General features: G+C 53.0%; 1 protein-coding gene across 1 annotated transcript; it reads left to right on the top strand.

Annotated features, from left to right (window-relative positions):
- The first annotated feature begins 159 nt into the window (after window positions 1–159).
- On the top strand, window positions 160–20,340 carry LAMC2 (laminin subunit gamma 2). Its single transcript, XM_069023220.1, has 26 exons — window positions 160–177; window positions 3,410–3,636; window positions 3,794–3,979; window positions 6,696–6,757; window positions 7,847–8,035; window positions 8,231–8,360; window positions 9,213–9,311; window positions 9,781–9,917; window positions 10,348–10,470; window positions 10,561–10,750; window positions 11,105–11,217; window positions 11,512–11,730; window positions 12,531–12,710; window positions 13,148–13,381; window positions 13,593–13,729; window positions 14,033–14,186; window positions 14,309–14,514; window positions 14,785–14,864; window positions 15,333–15,467; window positions 16,232–16,376; window positions 16,588–16,737; window positions 17,208–17,322; window positions 17,410–17,609; window positions 18,147–18,305; window positions 18,394–18,493; window positions 18,702–20,340. Exons 1-26 carry the CDS (start codon window positions 160–162, stop codon window positions 18,950–18,952), a joined length of 3,939 nt encoding a protein of 1,312 aa, XP_068879321.1. The 3' UTR covers window positions 18,953–20,340.
- The last annotated feature ends 3 nt before the right edge of the window (window positions 20,341–20,343 follow it).

Genomic DNA, 20,343 nt, shown 5'->3' with positions numbered 1-20,343 from the left:
AAATGCTTAGTTTAGGAAGCAAGTCTGTGTCCTTTATTTTATCTTCAGGACTTTTATCTCCGGAAGTTTTTTGTGGGCCTTGTGCAAATGTGTGTCAGAGGTGATCTTGAAGGACCATGAGCCTCGTGTTCATGCGGTTTTCAGAGGTAATGCTCGAGGATGGTGGAGGGTGATGAGGTAAGAGTAACCTAAGTAGATACTCAGAAATCTGTTACAAGGAGGAGCAGACCCAGCTCCAAGGGACCATGGTCATGGCTTACAGGTTCCCAAACTGTTTTACCAATATTTTGAAGCTCATGTAGAGATGCCCTCCTCAGATACTCTCTGCTCAGTGTAGCCTGTACCTGACATCAAGGTGGGTGAGGAGGCACCTTGCTGAGCAGTGACCAAGCCATGCTCTGGTAGCCTTTATTATTCAGTTCCCTGTGTTTCTTCTCAATGCCCAAGTTCAAGCTCCATTATCTCTCATGTGCTCTCTGGAGAAGCAGGAGGCTGCCAGGGGACAAAGGGCCTGGTGAGCAGGTGGCAGTGGGGAGGGCTTGGACAGACCTGAGCTGGGTTCCCTCTCACTTCTGGGGAGGACAAGACATTGTTGCAAGTTAAAAAGTCCTGGGAACAGCTGCCTGGAGGAGATACCTCTAGTGTGTTTGCATGGATCTGAGGAAGTAGAGGAGGTCATACAGCTGTCAAATTGAGCTGGCAGTGTTCTGTGCTCCCAATCTCCAGCCATGCCATGTTGGACCACATTCTGGTTAGTTATTTTTTCTAGTTGACTGCTGGCCTGATGCCTTCATTGTGCCCCCATCCCAGAAACATCAGGAATGTCACATAAAAGTTATCCCACAGAGGCTGGGCATGGGGACAGAGAGGGGAATGCAGTTGGATGGCAATGCCTTCTTCCTCTGTCCCTGTCTGTCTCATCCCTCGCTGGTCTGGGCAGGGCACAGGCACGACAAAGCCAGACACGACAGCACTTCCTTGCTGTGCTACTGCTCCTGCCCTGCCCTGCCTTGCTTCCTCACTACCGGCCTGCTCCCTGCCTGCCTCTGCCCATCCCAGTGGAGCTGCTGCCTGAATGATCTCCTCTGCTCCACGTGGCTCTGGCTGTCATGAGGACTTTTTCCCAGGGCACCCAACTGTCAGAGGAGAGACTGAAGTCCAGTCTCCATTGCTGCCCTGGTGTTTGGTGATACCAGCACATCATGATCACTGATTTTCCACACTGAGGAAATCCCAGAGGATTTCCTCCTGGAGGACATGGCAAATCAGATGGTCCCTTGCAGAAGGAGGCTTGGGGGTGGGAGGGTTGACCTGGGCTGCAAGGACTCACAGCATCATGGTGTTCATCTGGCATAAGTCACCAAAATGGGTTTTCTCCTTTGGTTACATTAATAGAACCATCACTTCAGAGTTTTTACACATCCATCACTTTTCACCAGCAACCACCAGCAAAGTTTAGATTATTATGCTGTTTCAGACTGGTTTTGGAGAGGTTGATTCTGCCACAGCCACATCCTCAAGGACTGATGAACTTGTGATCCATGGTGGTTGGCCTGCAGTAGCAGCTTTTTTGGCTCTGTTGTGAATGAACATAAAAACTGTTTCATTGCAGTGTCTGATGAGCACAGCTGTTCTTTATGCCTCCCTCTGCTTTCACTTTTGCTTACTCTAAAAGGTAAAACATTTTTGTTAACCATGTTGGTGTGAGACCTTTTCTAAAGGGTGCTGCCATAGCAATGGGTTGCAGTGGGACATTTGCTCTGTGGAGGGTGGTGGGCAGCTGCTCATTCCAGATCGGGTGTGTTTAGAAAATCAGGGCCCCAGGAAATACATTTTTGGTAGTCTCATGGCATGTGGTTTTCAGAGGTCATCTTGAAGCATAGTGGAGGGTGACAAGGTGAGAGTAACCCCTGAGTCAATAAGCAGAGATGACTGAGGAGTGAGCTTTCAGGGCCTTGTTTGCACAAGTGGAGTGAGAGGTGGGGTGGTAATGGTGAGATAAAATGGATAACATGGAGGAGATAGATAAGGGAAAAGCTTCATGATGGGGAGGGCTGGTTTTCCAAGAGGTAAGTCAGCCAAGGATGTGGTCTGGGTGAGGTCTAAGGGAACTGCTATATGGACCACTCTGCTGGATATGAGCTTCCCAAGCAGAGGAGTGTCAGGAGGTAGGAAGGAGACAGCAGAGATATTTTGGGCAAGTGATGTACTTAGGAGCAGAAGGGATTGTGTCTCCCTAGAGGTATGAGTGGATCCTAAGAACTGCTGAATTGGTGGGAACACCATAAATAATTTTATCCCACTTAAAAAAACAGTAATGAAAACCAGATAAAACAACCTCAGATGCCAAAACCCACCATGCCACTATCGTGTTCAGGAAGCTGTGTTCCTTGTTGAGAGCTGTGTTAAGATCCAGCAAGTGAAATGGAAAGAAACCTCCTGTTTTATAAAAGTGAGTTGACTCAATCAGCAGCAGCAGGTAGGGTTGGCAAAGGGAGGTGCAGAGATGTGGTGAGTTCAGGCTGGCTGTGCCCATGAGATCACCAGGAAAGAGGAAAGCCCTGTGAGTCATCTCCAGGTGTCTGGAGTGTCTGGAGGCTCAGACAAGGAGCTCAGTGTTAATCACCCTGGTCTGTCAGGCCTAAAGTGAGCAGTGTGTCATGCCTTGGGTTGAGTTTGAATCCTTAATGCAGAAGGGGAACTAAAAGGCAATTTGTGTCTTTGGGTACGAACTTTTCATTCTATTTAAAGGTGCTCCTGGACCATTCGCAGTCACTTGTGACAGTAGGAGTCCCATGGCATTAGGCAGGGAAGCTGCTGTGATGCAGCAAGAGGGCCCATCCTTCACTGTGCCCCTCTGGTGGGCTGCTTTTGCAGGGCAGATGGATATGCTGGAATCCTGCTTGTCCTGATGTGTGCGGGATGTGGAGAACCTCTGCCTCCAGATTTCTCTATTCCCCTGTAGAAGTGGTCATGTCCTCCTGCAAGGCAAAGGCAAGGAGCAAGATGGAACTGGCCCTTCATGCCTATGTGGCTTGTCAGCTACCCTTGAGAACAAAGTGCTAATAGACCTGGGGCTGTGGAGCCTGGCATCTTCCTGGCTCTGTCAGCAGCCTCAGACAAGCATTTTTCCCCCCTCTGTCTCCACTCCTCATCCTTCTTCTAGCATGAAAATGATGTAGTAGGTGAGGCCAAGGACCCATCTAACCTAATTTGCCATCTCAGGAACAAAAGCAGACAAATATGTGTGATAATTCCCACCTTCCCCTCATTTCTAGGTCTGGGGATTTCCTGAACTTGATGCTTATCTGGTAAATCGATCTGCTTTCTGGAATTTATCCAAGCTGACCTTGGGTTTCTTTGCATCCCCAGTCCTGCAAGGCACCTGAAATGATCCCTGCTCTTGCAGGTTGGCTGGCTGGACCTGGCTTGCGAGCAGACAGCTCCCATCCACCCTCCCCAAGCTTTCTGTGAGCTCATCCTTTTTCATTTTGTTCCGTGCAAGCCTCCAGCGTGCCGGGACAGCCCGGCTCTCCCCAGCCAGCACCGCTGTCCTGCCTGTGGAGGCAGCGGCGGCCGGGGGATGGAGCTGAGCGAGCGGGACGGGCAGGAAGGGTGTCTTCAGGAGCTGCAGCTGTATTTTATTTTCCTAGGACGGTGCATGCAGGAGGTCCTCGGGGTGCTGTGCCCCGTCAGTGCGTCTCTCTCGATGGGGCAGGCGCCTGTCTGCCCTCCCTGGGCTGGGCTCTTGCTGTGAGTCAGCTCACGGCACACGCGCTCTTCCTGTTGGGAGTGACTCAGGTGGAGCAGCCGATAAAAAACGCACGAAAAAAAGGCCCCAGGTAGCTGGTGTGGAGCCCCGTCGGAACGGGCGCCTGGTGCTCCCCGGCACAAGAAATGGCCGCGTGCTGGCTCCTGTCCCTCGCTTGCCTCGCCGCGTCCCTCCGGCCCGCAGCCCTGAGCACACGCAGCGGAGAAGGTGAGGCTTCGGGAAGGGCGGCTGTTCCTGCTCTGATCCCGCCGGCAGATTGGGTCGCAGCTCTCTCGCCGTGCTGGAGAGTGCCGGGAGCGGGTTTGGGTGCGTGGCACCCTGCTAGGGCACTCTTCCCCTCGCCTTCGGTTGATAGTGGATCCGCAGGTGCTTCTTAATTTTCCTCCGAGGTAAAATATCCCACGGACAGTTGGTCTTTGTTTTGTCACTGGCATCCCCTTTCAATAACTTATTTATATGCAATTACCTTATTGCTGTCGGTATAGAGCTTTGCTCCCAGGGTAGGATGCAGGTATGAGCACGAGCATGGCCTAGGCAGTGGCTGATCTGCCCATCATTGCTGGAACCAAAACCTTCCCTGAGCCTGAAGAAGAACTGGAAGCATCCAGGATCCAGTTTGCTGTAATAACAGGGTGATGTTTGGATTTTGTGCAAGTCTGTGGGGCTCACAAGGTGCCACAGCCCTCCTGCATCTCATGAGAGACAGGAGTCTCCTGTGGTCCACAGACTGATGGTGAGCTTTAAAAATCCAGCAGATCCTCTTGCACATGCAAATCTCACATAGTGGAGTGTCATGGAGGGAGATTTAAACATGTTCAGCCCAGTGTAATTCAGCAATCAGAATTTCAGTTTCATTGGCCTGTAGTCTCGAGATGGGTATGTTTGGCCAAAATCAGATTTTTGCATGTATTTTGTAAATACTGAGTGATTTAATGTTTTTTTGGTCTCCAGTACTGATGTTCTGAAATAAGCTTCCTGGGCTTGAAGTTGAATTTATCAGTTCTAAGTGTGATGCAATGGAAAATAAGTGCTGAATAAGTGTTTTTGTTTGGGTTTTTTTCAAAAGACACAAAAAGACCTGCTTTGTTTTACATGCTAATTGGGTTAATTATTACATCAGCCTTAATTACATGCAAGTTTTAAAATACTGGTATAAATTCTTCCCCTGTTCTTTCCTGGCAGTGTGTAGGAAACTGCTGCTTTCCCAGCGACTCTTGAACCCATTTCTGTGTGTGTGTGAAGCTGACGGTCAACACCAGCCATGTTTTTATGCTGCAGAAGACTTTGAGTGGGTTAGATGGTGTAACTTAGTCTGCTGAGGGAGCCCAGAAGCACCAGTCAGGTCTTCCTGCAATGAGAAAATTGTGAAGTTGGGCAATGCGGACACCCAGCCTTGAGGCAGCAGATGGGGCAGTCTTGTGGGTCACTGTCCCAAGAGCACAGAGCAGGGAATGGCTTGTATTGCCATGGAGGCTTCATTGCATGCAAATCTGTGTTGTTCTCCTGATGGAACAAAGGATCTTTGCAGGTTGGCTCATGTGTACAGAGATGTTGGATCCTGACAGACCCAGGGCCACCCTCATTGTCTGGTTTTGTGAATTTAAGGAGACTCCTTAAGAGGCCTGAAGCTGCCTGTCTCCTTCTCCAAGCCTTTCTGATGTGAGAATTCACCTCAGCACAGCCATCAAGCATTTTTCATGCTTTATTCTGCGGGTGGGAGCTGGGGGAATGACATCTTCCTGGATGTGTGCCATGGATCTCCTGCATCCTGACATAGTGCTGAAGAAACCCAGCTGCAAAGCTTCTCAATTGAACCTGCTCTTTCCCAGGGATAATCTCAGAGCAGAGCCTCAGGGCACCTGGATACAGAAGTGATCCTGTCCTCAGTTGGTCCTCATCCTCCAGCAGCTCCTTCCTGCTCCATCTCATTATCAATTCCAGTGCCTTGCTCTTGGTATGGATTAGTCTGCCTGAGCTCCTGGGTTTCTGGGAGATGACCAGGAGCAGACATACCAGTGCGTTGGCAGCACTAACCTGCCACAGCATCTTAAATGGCTTTGAATCATCGAGACAGGAATTTGTTCCAAGGCTGGAGAGCTGGTTCCTAATGTGCTGCAGCAGTAGAGCAACACCCAAAGAAAGGTTTTCATTCCCTGGGGGAATGGTGTTCATGCCTGTAATTTAGGAACCTAGTAAATCCTCTGGACTGCATAGACGTAGGGTGATGCATGGCTGGAGTTCAACCCAAAGAACCTTATGGGTCCCTTTCAACTTGAAATCTAGCTGGAATGTGGAGGGATGGGGAGTGGGATCACCCCAAGTGAGATCTTTCTGCTGTGAAGGTGAGCACAAATACTTGAAGAAAGTCTCACACTGCTGCTCTCCATGGGTCCTTTGTGTTGTCCATGCCCTTTGGTCACTGGTGATGCTCTCTGAGGCTGGAGTTGCTTTCCCACACCCTAGAGGCATTCTAGAGGAATTCTGTGCCCACAGGTCCCCTCCCAGCAGGCTAGGGTGGCAGAAGATCTCCTGATCTTCTTGGTCTCGGTCTCCTGGCAGCCAGACTGCGAGAGAAGAGCTGTGTTTGCCAAAGTTGGAAAAATCTCTCTCCCTGTTTGCTGGTGCATGAGGTCATCTCTCCTCTTGGCAGAGGCTCTGCTGAGTGCCTCCCTCTGGAATGTGGGTGCCGATGGGTGTGTGGGACGGTGGTGCCCAGGTGTGAGCACTGAGAGCAGAAGGCTTTGCCTGGTCCCAGGAATCACAGATGATGCAGAGGACAGGGATGTTGTACCCTGGGGCTGAGCTGTACCAGAAGAGAGAGGGGAAGGAGGAGGCTTGGTGTGTATGAGTACAAGGCACTGTCTGCATCCATGCAGCAGGTTTCTGCCCATTTTTGGACTCCCTCCACCTTCTGTGCCCTCAGAGGTGACCTGAACAGGGTTTGGGTAGCTGGGGATGGCCTTTCTTGTCCCAAGAAGGCCAGCAGTGAGCAGAGCTCCTCAGAGGGAGGTCGAGGCTCCCATGGCAGCCACCATCAGGGTGGTTTGGAGCAGTTCCTCAGCAGGCTCTGTGCCCCTGAGGACCTGGGTTTTTCCCTTGGGATGTTTCTTTCTCCTGCCTGTCTTTGTCTCCTGCCTGAGCTGTACCTGCTCTCCTCAGTGATCCTGAGGAGCATGTCTGGAGTAAAGGTCCTTGAGATTAAATGCTCCAGCACTGGTCACTGAGGGATTGCCAAGTAGGGGAGAGGTTGCTTCAAGAGAGCAGCTGGACAAGGCAGTGTAGTGCTGGAACGGGCACATCTGGTGAGATGCCTGAGTCTGACATCCACGGGGATCATCTCTCCTGGCTGTAGAGGAATCTCATGCTTGTTCTTCCTGCCATCCTTATGGAGCAGTGTGGGCAGCTGCAGTTTTTCTTCATGCTGAGGGAGGGTGGGGTGAGGTGACCTGTCCAATCCTGCCCAAACCTTCCTTGTTAATCTCCCTCTTGGCTGGCATGCGTCCGCCAAACTCCTTGGATCACAGACCACTCCTCACCACCCTGCACTGCAGAGCTGGGTGGGGAGACCGGGTGGAAGTTGGTTGAGCTTTTCCTACTCAACACACTCCTGGTCAGAGGCTGGATGAAACAAATGATAAACTCAGGAATCTTTCCCTTTTCCCCAGAAGGTAACCCATGCTTTTCTCAGGACAAGACTGGGGTTTTTTAAAAACCATCTCTGCTTATTCAATGTCCTGGTTGTGTTGCAAGTCCTGTGAAAGGATGGAGAACAGCCCTGGCCATGCTGTTGTGTGGATTGTGGCTACTGGGCTTAGGTCTGTCCATCCTGAGCAGTGAAATGGGGCATTCCTCCCCAGTGTGGGGATGCAGAGCATGGTGTGGGCACTGGGGTGGCTGATGGACACAGACATGGCGACAAACGCAGAGGTGTGGGGAAGCAGCTCACTGTTAGCAGAGCGGGAAGGGGAAGTTTGCACTGCCTGCACTTGTTCCTTGCCCCTCAGGGTGGGATTGCTGCTGGTGCCTTCATCTCTAGGCATCATCTGAGATGTCTCTCTGCTCTCCTCTTCCCAGTGTGTGACTGCAATGGGATGTCCAGGCAGTGTATCTTTGACTGGCAGCTCCTGAGGGAGACGGGAAACGGGTACCGCTGCCTTGGCTGCCTGGGAAACACAGAGGGTGCCCACTGTGAGCGCTGCAAGGATGGCTTCTTCCGACGGTGGGGGGAGCAGTGCTGCCTGCCTTGCCTCTGCCACACCTGGGGTACGTGCACAGCTGCTGGGTGGGGTAAGGGGGCTTAAGGCACCTGCTGAGCACCTGAAAAGGTCAGGCTCTGGCTCTCTACATACCAGACCATGGGTTTCAAGACCCACTTGCCCTCTGAAATAATCACAAACTCACAGAATGGTTTGGGTTGGAAGGTGCCCATCCTAACCTCTCCCTCCTGTCTTTCTGCAGGTTCCCTAAGCCCACAGTGTGACAGCGATGGCCGGTGCAGCTGCAAACCCGGAGTGATGGGGGACAAGTGTGATCAGTGCCAGCCGGGCTTCGAGTCCTTGTCCAAGGCTGGGTGCTGGAGGAGCAGACAGTGAGTGCTGGCCACCATTGGTGGCATGGGGCCAGCGGGAGGGCCAACCTCCAGAGTTCTCCTGGGGCCTGTGCTGGCTGAAAACACCCCCTGCAAAGGCAGAGTTGTTTTCATGGCAGCTCACAGACAACCTAAAGCCAACCATGCTAGGAGAGAGTGGGCCTGAGTGAGGCTGGACCTCCGTGCCAACCTGCAGGGATTGGTGTCCTGCAACACTATCAAAATCTGAACTTAGCCACTCTCTGAGGTGATGGTTTTATTACCCAGATAATGCCCAACAGTCGACAGCCATGTAAAACAAAACCTGCCCACTGTGGGGTTGTCTCGTGTTGGTGCCACTCACAAGGAGATGTGCATACAAAAATCAACCCCTTCCTTTGCATGAAGCCCTGTTTAAGTATCTTTAGAAATGTTTCTGCTCTGACTTCCTCAGCTGTGTCTTCTTCTTCCTCACCTCACCCTGCCATTGCTCCTTTGGGGTTGCTGGCAGGCAAAGGGTGTTGGCGAGAGAAGGCTGCCTGTTCCCCAGGTGCTGCTGCTTGGTGGAGCTCAGCCAAGGTCTGTTAAATTCAGCCAGGGTTTATTAAGCTCAGCAGAGCTTCACTTTGCTCTTGTAGGCAGGTCTGATGCTCTGGGATGCCCTGGAGCAGTAGCAATAATGGGTACTGGCTCAACCTGGCACCCACAGTGCTGAAGATTCCATAAAGAGGTGGCTCTGCTGCTTATTTCCCCACTTCTTGCATGGGAATGGTAGCTGGGAGGGTTCTCCACTATCTTGTGTAGTAGCAGGAAGCACTGAGCTCCCAGGCCAAGCTGGAAATTCAGGTAGAGGTTCCCACTGTACCTTTGCAGGAGCCTGCAGTGTGAGTGTGACCCAGCGGGCAGCACGGGAGACTGTCACTCCGGCCGCTGTGTTTGCAAGGAGAGCGCCACTGGAGAGCGGTGCCAGAGGTGGGTGTCAGGAGGATGTGCTGGACACTGTCTGACACAAGCCTCCTTCTCTCTGCAGTTGCCTCCCTGGCAGTTCACCAAGTCTTAGAATGGTTTGGGGTTGGAAAGGATGTTAGAGCTCATCTCATTCCACCCCCTGCCATGGGCAGGGACACCTTCCACTATCCCAGCTTGCTCCAAGCCCCATCCAGCCTGGCCTTGGACACTTCCAGGGATCCATGGGCAGCCACAGCTTCTCTGGGCAACCTGTGGCAGGGCCTGCCCACCCTCAGAGGACAGTTTCTTCCCAGTATCCAATCTAGCCTTGCCCTCTGTCAGGTTGAAGCCATTGCACACACCCATCTCGCCATCCCAGCCTGGCGATGACCTTGAAACCTGCCAATGGCTGTATTCCATCAGAGGAATGGTTGTGTGGGCCAGTAGAAGGAGAAAATGATTTGAACACTGTCACCTTCTTGCATTTTCCCAGGTGCAAGCGACACTTCTATAACCTGGATGCCAGAAACCCTGCAGGATGCTCCCCCTGCTTCTGCTATGGGCACTCGGTCACGTGTATCAGTGCAGACAACCACAGTGTCCACAACATCACCTCTACCTTCCAGCAAGGTGAAGCCCAAGCAGGACATTCCCATGGCTCCTGGGCATGTTTGCCATCCCTTCTCTTCAATGGGCTGGAGGAACCACGTGGTTTACAGCCCTGCTGGAAGTCAGCCTTGGGCTACGCTTGCTCCTTGGGTGCTCATCCAACCTGCCTGTGGCTGCAGCAACCCTGCTTTGATGGGATGGCTTGGTCATAGGCAGAAGTAGAGTCCAAGTGTTGCAGGGAGCATAGGGTTCCTTCATTATGTCTTTCCTGCCACTTGGAAGTGCTCTGCCTGGCTGATTTACAGAGGTGTGGGACAGGGATACCTGTGCTACCCCCTCAGAGGTCAGGGGTAGGAAGCTGGAGAATTTTGATAAGACAGCTCAAGAAAGTTGCTGGAATCCTAGAAACACCTTCCCTGTCCATGCTGACTGCTCCTTGTTGGTGCTCCAGGTACTGAGGGCTGGCGAGGTGTCCATGAAAGTGGCTCCCCAGCCCAGCTCCAGTGGTCCCCCCACCACCAGGATGCCTTCATAGCAGCAAGGAGATCAGAGCCAATATACTTTGTGGCGCCTGGTAGGTGTGGGGTCAGTGGTGGGCATGGTCTGATCCCGTGAACTGAGCCTTTAGGACGAAGATTTTAAGCCTTTGACTTTCCTTTTGCAGCAAAATTCCTTGGGAATCAGCAGCTGAGCTATGGCCAGATGCTCTCCTTCGATTACCGCCTGGACCGAGGGGGACGTCAGCCATCTCCATATGACGTGGTCCTGGAAGGACATGGCCTGAGAGTCACTTCCCCCTTCTTGCCCCAGGGAAGGGTCCTGCCCTGCGGCATCAGCCAGACATACACAATCAGGTAAAGTGGGAAGCTGGGGTGTTTGGGGCAGGGGGAGCAAGAATGGTTGTGGCTTCAAGGAGCTCCTGGGTTCAGCTGCGATCCCTTGGAGGTGGCAAATGGCTGCCTGGTTTGGATTGGATGCATCTCAGGTGCTTCTGTCCTGGATAAGGAGGTTACTTTGTGAGAGGGGCAACAGAAAATGTGGCTTGAGGCTGGGTTGGGTTCTTGGCTCAAGATCAGTTGCATGCATGGAGGTTGTTGCCCAAAACCTTGAGCTCCCAGGAGGAAGATGGGCAAGGGCTGCTGTGTTTTTTTGGAGGAGGCATCTCATTTTTTTGAAACCAATTTCACTTCCCCCCTCTTCCACGGCAGGCTGGACGAGCACCCAAGCAGCAAGTGGAGCCCAAGACTGAATCACTTTGAATTTCGCAGGCTGCTGGGAAACCTGACAGCCCTCTGGATCCGAGCCACTTTTGGGGAGTACAGTAAGTACAGAGAGCGCTTGCAAGCACGAGCTTGGCTTCTCCTCGTTGTTGGAGACACCAAGTCTCTGGATGGATACATCTTTGCTAAAATTTATTAAAAGATAATAGTAAGTGCTCCAAGAGGGCAAAATTAAATAGCAAAGAGATTGAAAAGGATGGCAACTGATTTGGTCGCTCCATTTGCCCATGGGCATTGCAATAGAATGTACGATCTGTGCAGGTCCTGGCTGTGGGGGTCGTGCAACTGGAGCTGCTGCTCCCCGCGGGTGACTGACTGGCTGTACTTCCCTCCAGGCACCGGCTACATCGACAACGTCACCCTGGTGTCGGCACAGCCCGTCCCCGGTGTCCCCGCCCCGTGGGTGGAGCGCTGCCAGTGCCCGGCGGCGTACAGGGGGCAGTTCTGCGAGAGCTGTGCCCCTGGCTACCGCAGGGACGCCCCCGGCCAGGGGCCCTTCGGCATCTGCGTGCCCTGCAATTGCCAGGGGGGAGGAATTTGTGACCCTGACACCGGTAAGAGAAGCCAGCACCACACTGTGCTTGTAGGCTGTATGGGCATGCAGGGAAGCTGCCTGTGTCCCGAGAATAGAGCTGTGGGGAGTCGAGACTACTGACTTCGCAGAAATTTCTTCACGGTAGGGGTCATTAGATATTGTAAGGGGCTGCCTAGGGAGGTGGTGAAGTCATCATCCCTGGAGTGTCCAGGGAAGGACTGTATGTGTCACTCAGTGCTCTGGGCTGGTTGACCAGATGGGGATCTGCCACAGGTTGGAGTCAATGATCTTGGAGGGCTTTTCCAACCTTAATCATTCTGTGATTCTGTGACTCTGTCTGTGATCATGATTCTGTGGCTTGGGTCTGAAATGTGGGGACCATCTGAGACAAAACTCCCCAGAGCCTAGAAGCACTGCAGTCAGATGCATTTGGATCAAACTGGATTTAGATGATGCATGTTGGAGAGAGAGAAAACATCTCCTGCTGCCCAGATAGCAATATTTCTTCACTTCTGACTTCTCATTTGAAAGTTAAGCATGGAAATGCCTTAGGTTGGACAGAGCTTGAGTAACCTGGTTTAGTTGAAGAAGTCCTTGCCTATCACAGGGGAATTGGACTAGATGACCTTTAAAGGTCTCTTCCAATGCTAACCACTTCATGATTTTATGCGTTGCATGGTTTGGGCATGGTGGGGATCTGAAGAGATCTCATGGAGGTTGCTGGACCATGGGTGCTTGTGTTGCTGTGGGTGGAGTGGTGGAGAATGTCCCACCAGGAATGTGAGTAAACTGCCCTAAGCCCTTTCCTTGCTCCTCCAGGTGAGTGTTACTCGGGAGATGAAAACGTGGGCAATGGTGTCAGCTGCCCCTTTGGCTCCTACCGAGACCCCCAGCAGCCGCACAGCTGCAGGACCTGCCCCTGCGGGCTTGGCCAGGGCTGCTCCGTGGGGCCGGGCACCGAGGAGGTCATCTGTGACCACTGCCCTCCTGGAGCTGCTGGTAATGCCCTTCTCCTTGCTTCTGCTCTGCCTTTTTCTACAGGGCTGCTTGGAGCTGGGCAGATCCACACCATCCTCTCAGCTGAGTTTGCCTACGACATTGCCACTCCTGCCTGTGGTGGGGTTTTTGAGCCCCAAGGGCTGGGTAAACACACCGTGTCCTGCTCTGGGCAAAGTTCTCATCTAAATGTAACATGGATGGGGAAAGGATGGGTGGGAGAGGGAGTGGAACAAAAAATAAGGAAAAAAACAAATAGGAAATGACTTGTACAAGGTCATTTGTGGCACCCAACTTTCGAGAGCATCGTGTGTTGACCATGGTGGTGATGATAGCGGAGCAGCTGTTGTGCCACCCCTGATGGGGTTGAACGCCCCCATTTCTTCCAGCCTCTGCCCCCGGGAACAAGCATTAACTTCTGCTCATCTCTCCTTTCCCAGGTGCCAATTGTGAATACTGTGCTGATGGTTATTTTGGAGATCCAGCGGCTTCCCAGCCCTGCCAGCTGTGCTGGTGCAATGGCAATGTGGAGCCCAATGCCGTGGGCAACTGCGACCGCCAGACTGGCGAGTGCCTCAAGTGCATCTACAACACCGCTGGCTTCTACTGTGACCGCTGCAAGGATGGCTTCTTTGGGAACCCCCTGGCCCCCGACCCTGCCAACAAGTGCAGAGGTGAGACCCAGGCACAGTCTGAGCTGGGGATGAGTAAGAAGCTCCATGACCAGCTATGGAGTGGTTTGATGGGAAGGAGGATGCTGGAAAGTGGGAATGGTGAGCAGGAACCAAAGCACAGGGCTAAATGGTGGGAGGAAAGTAGGGAGGGATGTGCTGGGGCTTGAGGTGGGTCCCAGCCCCCCTGAACCTGTGTCGCTCCGACCTGCAGCCTGTGCCTGCGACTCAGTTGGTGCTGAGCCCCTGAAGTGCAGGAGTGATGGGAGCTGCATCTGCAAACCTGGCTTTGAGGGTCCCCGCTGTGAAGAGAGGGAGTGCCCAGCTTGCTATGGCCAGGTGAAAGTGCAGGTGAGCATCTGTGCCAGCCTCAGGGCCACTGAGCAGCAAGGAGTGCAGGAATTCGCTCACCCTGAGTGTCTCCTACTGTGCTCCTCAAGCATCTTCTCCTGGTACGAGTGAAATGTGAATTCAGACCTTGGCTTTGTATCTGATTCAGCCGATCCTTTGTGTCATCCTAAAATGAGCCTTCATTTCGGTCTCTGTCCTCTGTCCTCGGGCCTGTCCACAGGGCCTGTGGCCCTGGTTCCCACCCTGGTCTTTCCCCCATGGGTTTGGTGTCCCGCTGGCTGATGGCCTGGTCTGTGGTTGCAGGTGGAGCTGTACCTGCAGCAGCTGGCGGAGCTGGAGCTGTTCTTCTCGGAGGTGCGAGCTGGTGGTGGGACTGAGAGCCAGGAGCTGGAGGGGAGGATGCTGGTGGCCGAGGAGATGCTGCGGACCATCCTCAGGGAAGCCGTGAACCTGCAAGGTACCACCCGCCCACCACCCTTGGATGGGGCCATCTGGGCTGTCTCAGGGAGGGTTTTGCTGCCTGGGCATTTTTGCTCAGCAATGAGTTTCTCTTCAGCCTTTCTCTTTCCTTCTCACCAGCCTCCGACAGGTCTCTGGAAGGCCGTGTGGCCAGGATGAAGGGGCAAGGGTCCAGCTCCCAGAGTCACTTGGATGAGACCAAGGCAACAGTGCAGAGACTGAGGTCTCTGGGGAGCCAGTATGAGAGGCAGGTGCAGGAGACCCGTCAGCTGCTGGAGAGAGCCAGGCTGGACCTGGATCGCAGTGGAGCCACTCTCCATCGGGTGGTAAGAACATCCTCGTGTGACACGCTCCTAGTCCAGCTCAGGGCTGGAAAAAAAATCAGCAGAGAAACTAAGGATCTAAAGAATTACATGTTGTTTTGTGAATGTGGGTGTTCTGGTGGTCCTTTCTTAGGGGTTGGAACCTTGAGAGGAGCTGACAGGGGTCTTTGGGGGCGGTGGAGGTTTAACAGGCTGTAGTTGCCTCTTTCACTGCCACATTGTATGGAGAGCAGGGAAGAGCACTCACACCTCTCTTCCTTCCTCCCTCCTCAGACCATTCCTGTTTCAAGCTTTCCTGGAAGCTCAAATCAGTTCTTGCTGCTGGCTCAGGAGGCTCTGAGACTGGCCAACAGGTGAGTTGCTCCCACTGTTAGCCGAGAGAGAGAGGAGGGGAGCTGAGATCCTGCTAGGTGCCCAGAAGGTGCTTTTTTGGAGGGTCCTTGCCTAGGTTCTGGTTGACATCTGCCACAGCCTCTGTGCCAGCCCTGGAGCAGGGGAAGATGGAGCTGCTGGGCGGTCTTTGCTGCCCTATAGAGTTGTCCTCAGCTGTCTTTAAAGGTTGGAATTGGATGTGATTTAGAAGCATCTTTGGGATCAGAGTTTGGCCCTTGGATGTCCAGTTGGAACAGGGAGCTTCTGCCATCCCCAATGTTCCTCTATCCTTGGGAGATGCAGGAGGAACAAGCAAAATACAGGTCCCCTTTGCAGACATGCTGTGTTTCCCAAGATGCGATCCAGCATCAGTGAATGCAACAGTAAAGGAAGGTGATGGAGAAAACCTGGGTGGGAACCCTTTCTGACAAGCCCCCTCTGCTCTGCAGCCACATACAAGCAGCCAATGCCATTGACCAAGCTGCAAAGGTGGCACGGGAGGATGCGTGGCAGGCACTGGAGCTGCTGCGCGTGGCCGCTGGTGGAGAGGCCGCCTCGGGTTCCCAACCAGGGCTGCTCGAGAGGTGAGCATGGGCTGCCTCAGCCTGAATGTCATGTGTGGACATGGGAGGGAGGAGGGGGATGGTCAAGAATCTGGGCCCCTTTCCTGCCTCCCCTTTCCTCCCCCCCTGAGCTGCAGAAATGTGCAGTTGGAGGCAGGGAATTTGCTGGCACATCTGAGGGGTGGAGATGGATGGTTGGCAGCTCTGTGGAGCATTTGCTTCCCACCTCACAGCCCTCAATGCTCCTGGTGTACTGCCTGCAGCTGGGGGAAGGGGTTTAACACCACATGTGTGGACAGGCTTCTGGGGGTGATTTCCATGTGTGGTTGAAAATCTGGGCTGGGTTTAGCCTGAGGGTAAATTTAAGCCCATGGTGGCTCTTTTGGTCAGACTTGGCCTCTCCAGAGCCCACCACGGTGGTGCTGGGACTTAGCACACCATGGATGGGATGTGAGCAACAGCCTTGAGGGAAGTTAAGAAGTTGAACAGGGATGTGCAGGAGAAAACATACAGGCAGGGATTAGCAGAGCCACCCTGGAGCCTGTGAGGGTTCAGCTATGTGAAACAGCCCTTGGTTTTGGAGTGGGAGTAAGGAGCCAGCTGATGCCCTGCTCATTGGAGGGACTGGGATGCAGGGAATGGTTGCAACTGGCTTTTTCTGTGTGATAAATCTTCATGGGGCCTTGGAGAATGTGAACAAGTCAATGTAGATGGTAGTATTAATGCTGGGGTGGGAGGCTGGTAGCTTGGCTGGTACCAGGCTCTCCAACCTCACATCTGTACAGATATGAGGAGCTCAAGTCACTGGCTGGAGGCCTGAAGGCTGATGCTGATGGAATAGCCTCTGAGGCAGACACAGCTTATCAGGGCAGCCTGGTGCTCCTCAGCTCCCTGTCCCACCTGATAGAGACAGACATCGGGTCCTTTAAGGTGAGGGTTTTGTGCCTGTCAGACCAGGAGATCCCCTTTTGCTCTTCCTGATGCCCTCCCTGCTATCCTACCACCAGCTCAGCCCTTCCCAGGGTTCCATCCCTGTTGGAGAGCCACTAGATAGGCATCTTCCTACCCTTTCCCCCTTTTGCCCATGGTTCCTGGTGGGCACTGTGGAGATGCTGGGGACCCCACTGTGTCTCTGTTTCAGGAGGAAGCCTTGAGGCTGAAGCAGGACGCAAGTGCCCTGCTGGTCCTGGTGGACACCTCCCTGGCCCAGTACCGAGGGCTGCAGAGCCGCATGGGGCACTGGGAGGAGGAAGCCAAGCAGCTGCTACGAGGGCAAGAGGGTGAGAGAGCGGTAAGAGGTTGGCTGGCGAGAGGTCATCCCCAGCAGAAGCTGCAGCCTTGGGAGGATGCCTGTGGCCCCCCTCACACCATCCTTGCTCAGCTGTCAAAGGCAGCTCTGCCTGCCTCGTGCAGGATTGGACCCTTCCTTGGGGCTTATCTTCAGACCTCAGTGTGTACAGGGAGCTGATGGTGCAGGGTCTCACCTGCACGTCTCCTCCATGTAAGGCAGGTTGAAGGCTTGCTCCTGCAAAGATTAGAGCTAAGATGACTCGGGATGGCTGGAGCTGGTTGAGGAGCACCGGCACAAGCTTCTGATGGCAGATCAGGCTGTTGTAGTCTTGATTAAGGGGCAAGAGCAAGCATTTGGGAACAGACTGATGGGTCTCTTCCAGCCCAGCTCCTCCCAGACTGCTCTGGGACCATGTGATGCTCCCACACCATATCCTTCACCCACCCTTTGTGTCCCTTGATATGTTGCAGAAGCTGACGCAGCTGCTGTCCCAAGCCACCCTAGCCAGAAGCACAGCCCTGCAAGCTGTGAGTGCTGGCAACGCCACCTTCTACGAGGTGGAACAGATCCTCAAGAGCCTCAAGGGTAACATCCTAGAAACCCTTCCTTTTCTTTTCCGTGTGGGATCTCAGAAAGGTAGTATGGCTTCATTTCCACATGCGTTTCTTCCAGAGTTCAACCTGCAAGCAGGTGACAAGAGGAGGGAAGCCAAAGATGCCATGAGGAGGCTGCCCATTATCAGCAGCATGGTCACCAGTGCCAGGGAAAAGACGGACCGAGCTGTAGGGATCCTGGGCAGCGCCGCTTCCGAGTCCAAGGCAGCCAGCAGCGTGGTGGGAGAGGTGAAGGAAATCACCATGGGGATCCAAGAGGTGAGGACAGGCTCTGGTGCTCTTGCTGTCAGAAAAGGATTTGGAAGGGGAAAAACATGGAACAAGAGGAGATAGTTGGCAACTTCATGGTGGACCTGATGGGTTGATTTTAGAGCTGAAGTTTCTCTACAGTGAGTCCTGCAGATACCAGTTTGGCTGTAGATGATCTCTGCACATTTCTTCCATGAGGATCTCTGTGGCATCTCACTGTAGCCGCCTTTCAGGGACCAAGGGGATTTTTCCACTCCTGCAGCCAGAGTCACTGGCAGGCTTATGAGATCCCAAAACTGGTGTTTGTGGGTTCACCTCCCAGATGTGTGTTGTCATTCCCCAGGGATTTGCTGATGTGTGAGGGAGGGATTGAGCCATGGACATATAAACAACTCTGGAGCAACTGGTGGGAGAACATGAGGACAGCTTGTGATACTTTTAGGTCCCTTGTACAAGGAACCAGTTTCTACCCGCTCCCTATTCTGGTGCACCCAAAATGATTTTGGCTGTGCTCTGCCCCTCTGAAAGTGCCTTTTCCTTCCCTAGGAGATTGCCCAGCTGAAGGTGGAAGCCAACAAGACGGCTGATGGCATCCTTGCCCTGGAGAAGGCAGTGGCCACCCTGCGACATGAGGCCAAGGAAGTAGATGATGAATTTGTGAGGAAACTCTCAGAGGTTGAGGTGGATGCTGCTGCGATAGAGAAGGTGGGTTCCCATCTCCCTTGCCTTGTCCCCTTCCCTGTTGACTTGTGGGCTTGATTTCACCTTACAGCTGCTGCCTTTCCTCCTTCAGACAGCTCAGGAAGCTCAGAGGATCCATGACAAGGCTGGCCAGGCAGGGGCAGCTGTGCAGCAGATGCTGAGTGCCCTGGAAGAGCTGCTGCGTCTGATGAGTAGGTTTTGCGATGCCAATGTGGGATGTGGATGGAGACAGGTCCCCACTGGGGTCAAAGCAGGGCTTCTGGGAATTGAGTGGGAAGCTGAATTACATGATGCCTGTGAACAGGCTGGGCAGCAGGGTGGAGATGAAGTATCTAGAAAGATCTAGTCCTCAGCCTCCATCCATGCTTTCCTATTCCTTGTTTTCCTTTTGTGCAAAAGACCAGCCTGGCGCTGTGGATGAGTATGGCCTGAGGCAGCTTGAGGCAAACTTCAGCAAAGCCAAAAGCAGAGGCAAGCAGCTGAAGGCAGAGATGTCTGAGCTGGAGCAGACAGCTGCGCTGCAGAAGGTACGGGTGCGCACGCTGGAGAGCAGCATTGATGACATCCTGGCTGATATTAAGAACCTGGAGGATATCCAGAAGAGTCTTCCTCCAGGCTGCTACAACACAAAAGCCATTGAATTGCCGTGAGTGAGCTCTGGAAAGGCTGCAGCACCTGCCAGGCTGAAGGCAGGAGGGCCTCCCCAAATCTGGCAGAACTGGCTGCATGTGGTTGTGTTAAACTGATCCTTACACTCAAGATCAGTGTGGCAGATGAAGTTCACAGTGTCCCGCTGGCCCTGGAGAGTCCCTAATTTTTCAAAGTGCTCTGTCCCTCGCTCATGGGAGGAAGAAGACTCCTGGTTTGTGAAGGTGCTACTGTCTGAAGAACAGCCCATTCCTACCATGTTTCTCTGAGGTGCAGAGTTAGGTGTCAACCTTGTGAGTTTGCACAGTTCAGAGCCTGAAGTTCATGACCAAGAGGTTCTCCATCATCTGTGGATACCCTGTCCTGATCTGGCACACACAGAAGGACTAGAGTCTCTGTCCATACTTTTGACACTGCCACCACCAGCTCCTCCTCCTGTTCTCCATGGGGTTTTCCTCACCTTCGGGAGCTTAGGAGGCAGGGAGCAAGCAGCATGAGAGGCTGCTGGGGAAGATGGGTTCTGAGTTGTGGCACTGGTGATGCTTCATGTGGTATCTCCTCCCAGGCTGGTAGTCCTCCCCTTGCTGGGAGTGGTGCTGGCATGCTGGGCTCTTGAACCTGAGAACCCCGTCCCATCCTGCTGTAACCTGATTTCATTAGTTTAAAAATATTGAAAATGTCCTGAATGTGTCTCCACCTCTGGTTTGGTGCTGCCTGTCCTCCCTCCCTCATGGTGCTGTATGTTTCTCAGAGGCCACCATCACCACTATGGTAGTTCTCCACAGTGGTGTCCCGCTGTTCATCTCAGCAGAGCTCAGAGGAGCCAAAGACCACAGTGCTCCCTTCACCCTTCACTGCAGCTTTCATGTGGGTCCAGCTGCATTCTGACACTGCTCCCACCTTCCTTCAGATGCCATGCAGGGGAAAAAAGTTTCAGGGGAAGTAAGTGCTACCAGATGCTGGAAGCTGAAGCTCTACTGAAGCCCCTCCCCTGCATGGTGGTGGAGGTGAGGAGGTCCCAGATGCAGAAGGACTCACTCATCCCTTCTTATCTCTCAAGTCTTTGATAAAGCAGCATCTATGCTTTTGCTTTGTGATGTACCGAGTATCATGTCTGCTTTACATTTTTTTTAAGTGAGATGTATTTTAGCCCCTGGCATGTCTCCCTTCTCCTACAGCATAGGGACAGCTATTATGGGCCTGACTATTTTTCCATGAGTTGGGTTTTTTGAAAGGTAGGAGGTCAATAAATGATAAATACTCTTGGGTAGATCTTGCCTACCGCTTTATTTTTTCAGGCTCCCTCATTTGGGGGGATTTGGCCATGGGTTATGCCAGCAGTGCAGGCATTTGCTCTTTTTGTGCTGACTTGGTCTTGGGGCTGTTTTAAAAT

This window comes from Aphelocoma coerulescens, chromosome 8 (genome assembly GCF_041296385.1).
Source record: "Aphelocoma coerulescens isolate FSJ_1873_10779 chromosome 8, UR_Acoe_1.0, whole genome shotgun sequence".
Taxonomy (NCBI): Eukaryota; Metazoa; Chordata; class Aves; order Passeriformes; family Corvidae; genus Aphelocoma; species Aphelocoma coerulescens.
The sequence above is the reverse complement of the archived record's forward strand: the minus strand, read 5'-3'. Positions and strand labels throughout refer to the sequence as shown.

Coding starts and splice junctions, on each gene's coding strand:
- LAMC2 (XM_069023220.1), top strand. Junction 11,731..12,530: donor AATTTGTGACCCTGACACCG/GTAAGAGAAGCC, acceptor TTGCTCCTCCAG/GTGAGTGTTACTCGGGAGAT. Junction 14,865..15,332: donor GCTCTGAGACTGGCCAACAG/GTGAGTTGCTCC, acceptor TCTGCTCTGCAG/CCACATACAAGCAGCCAATG.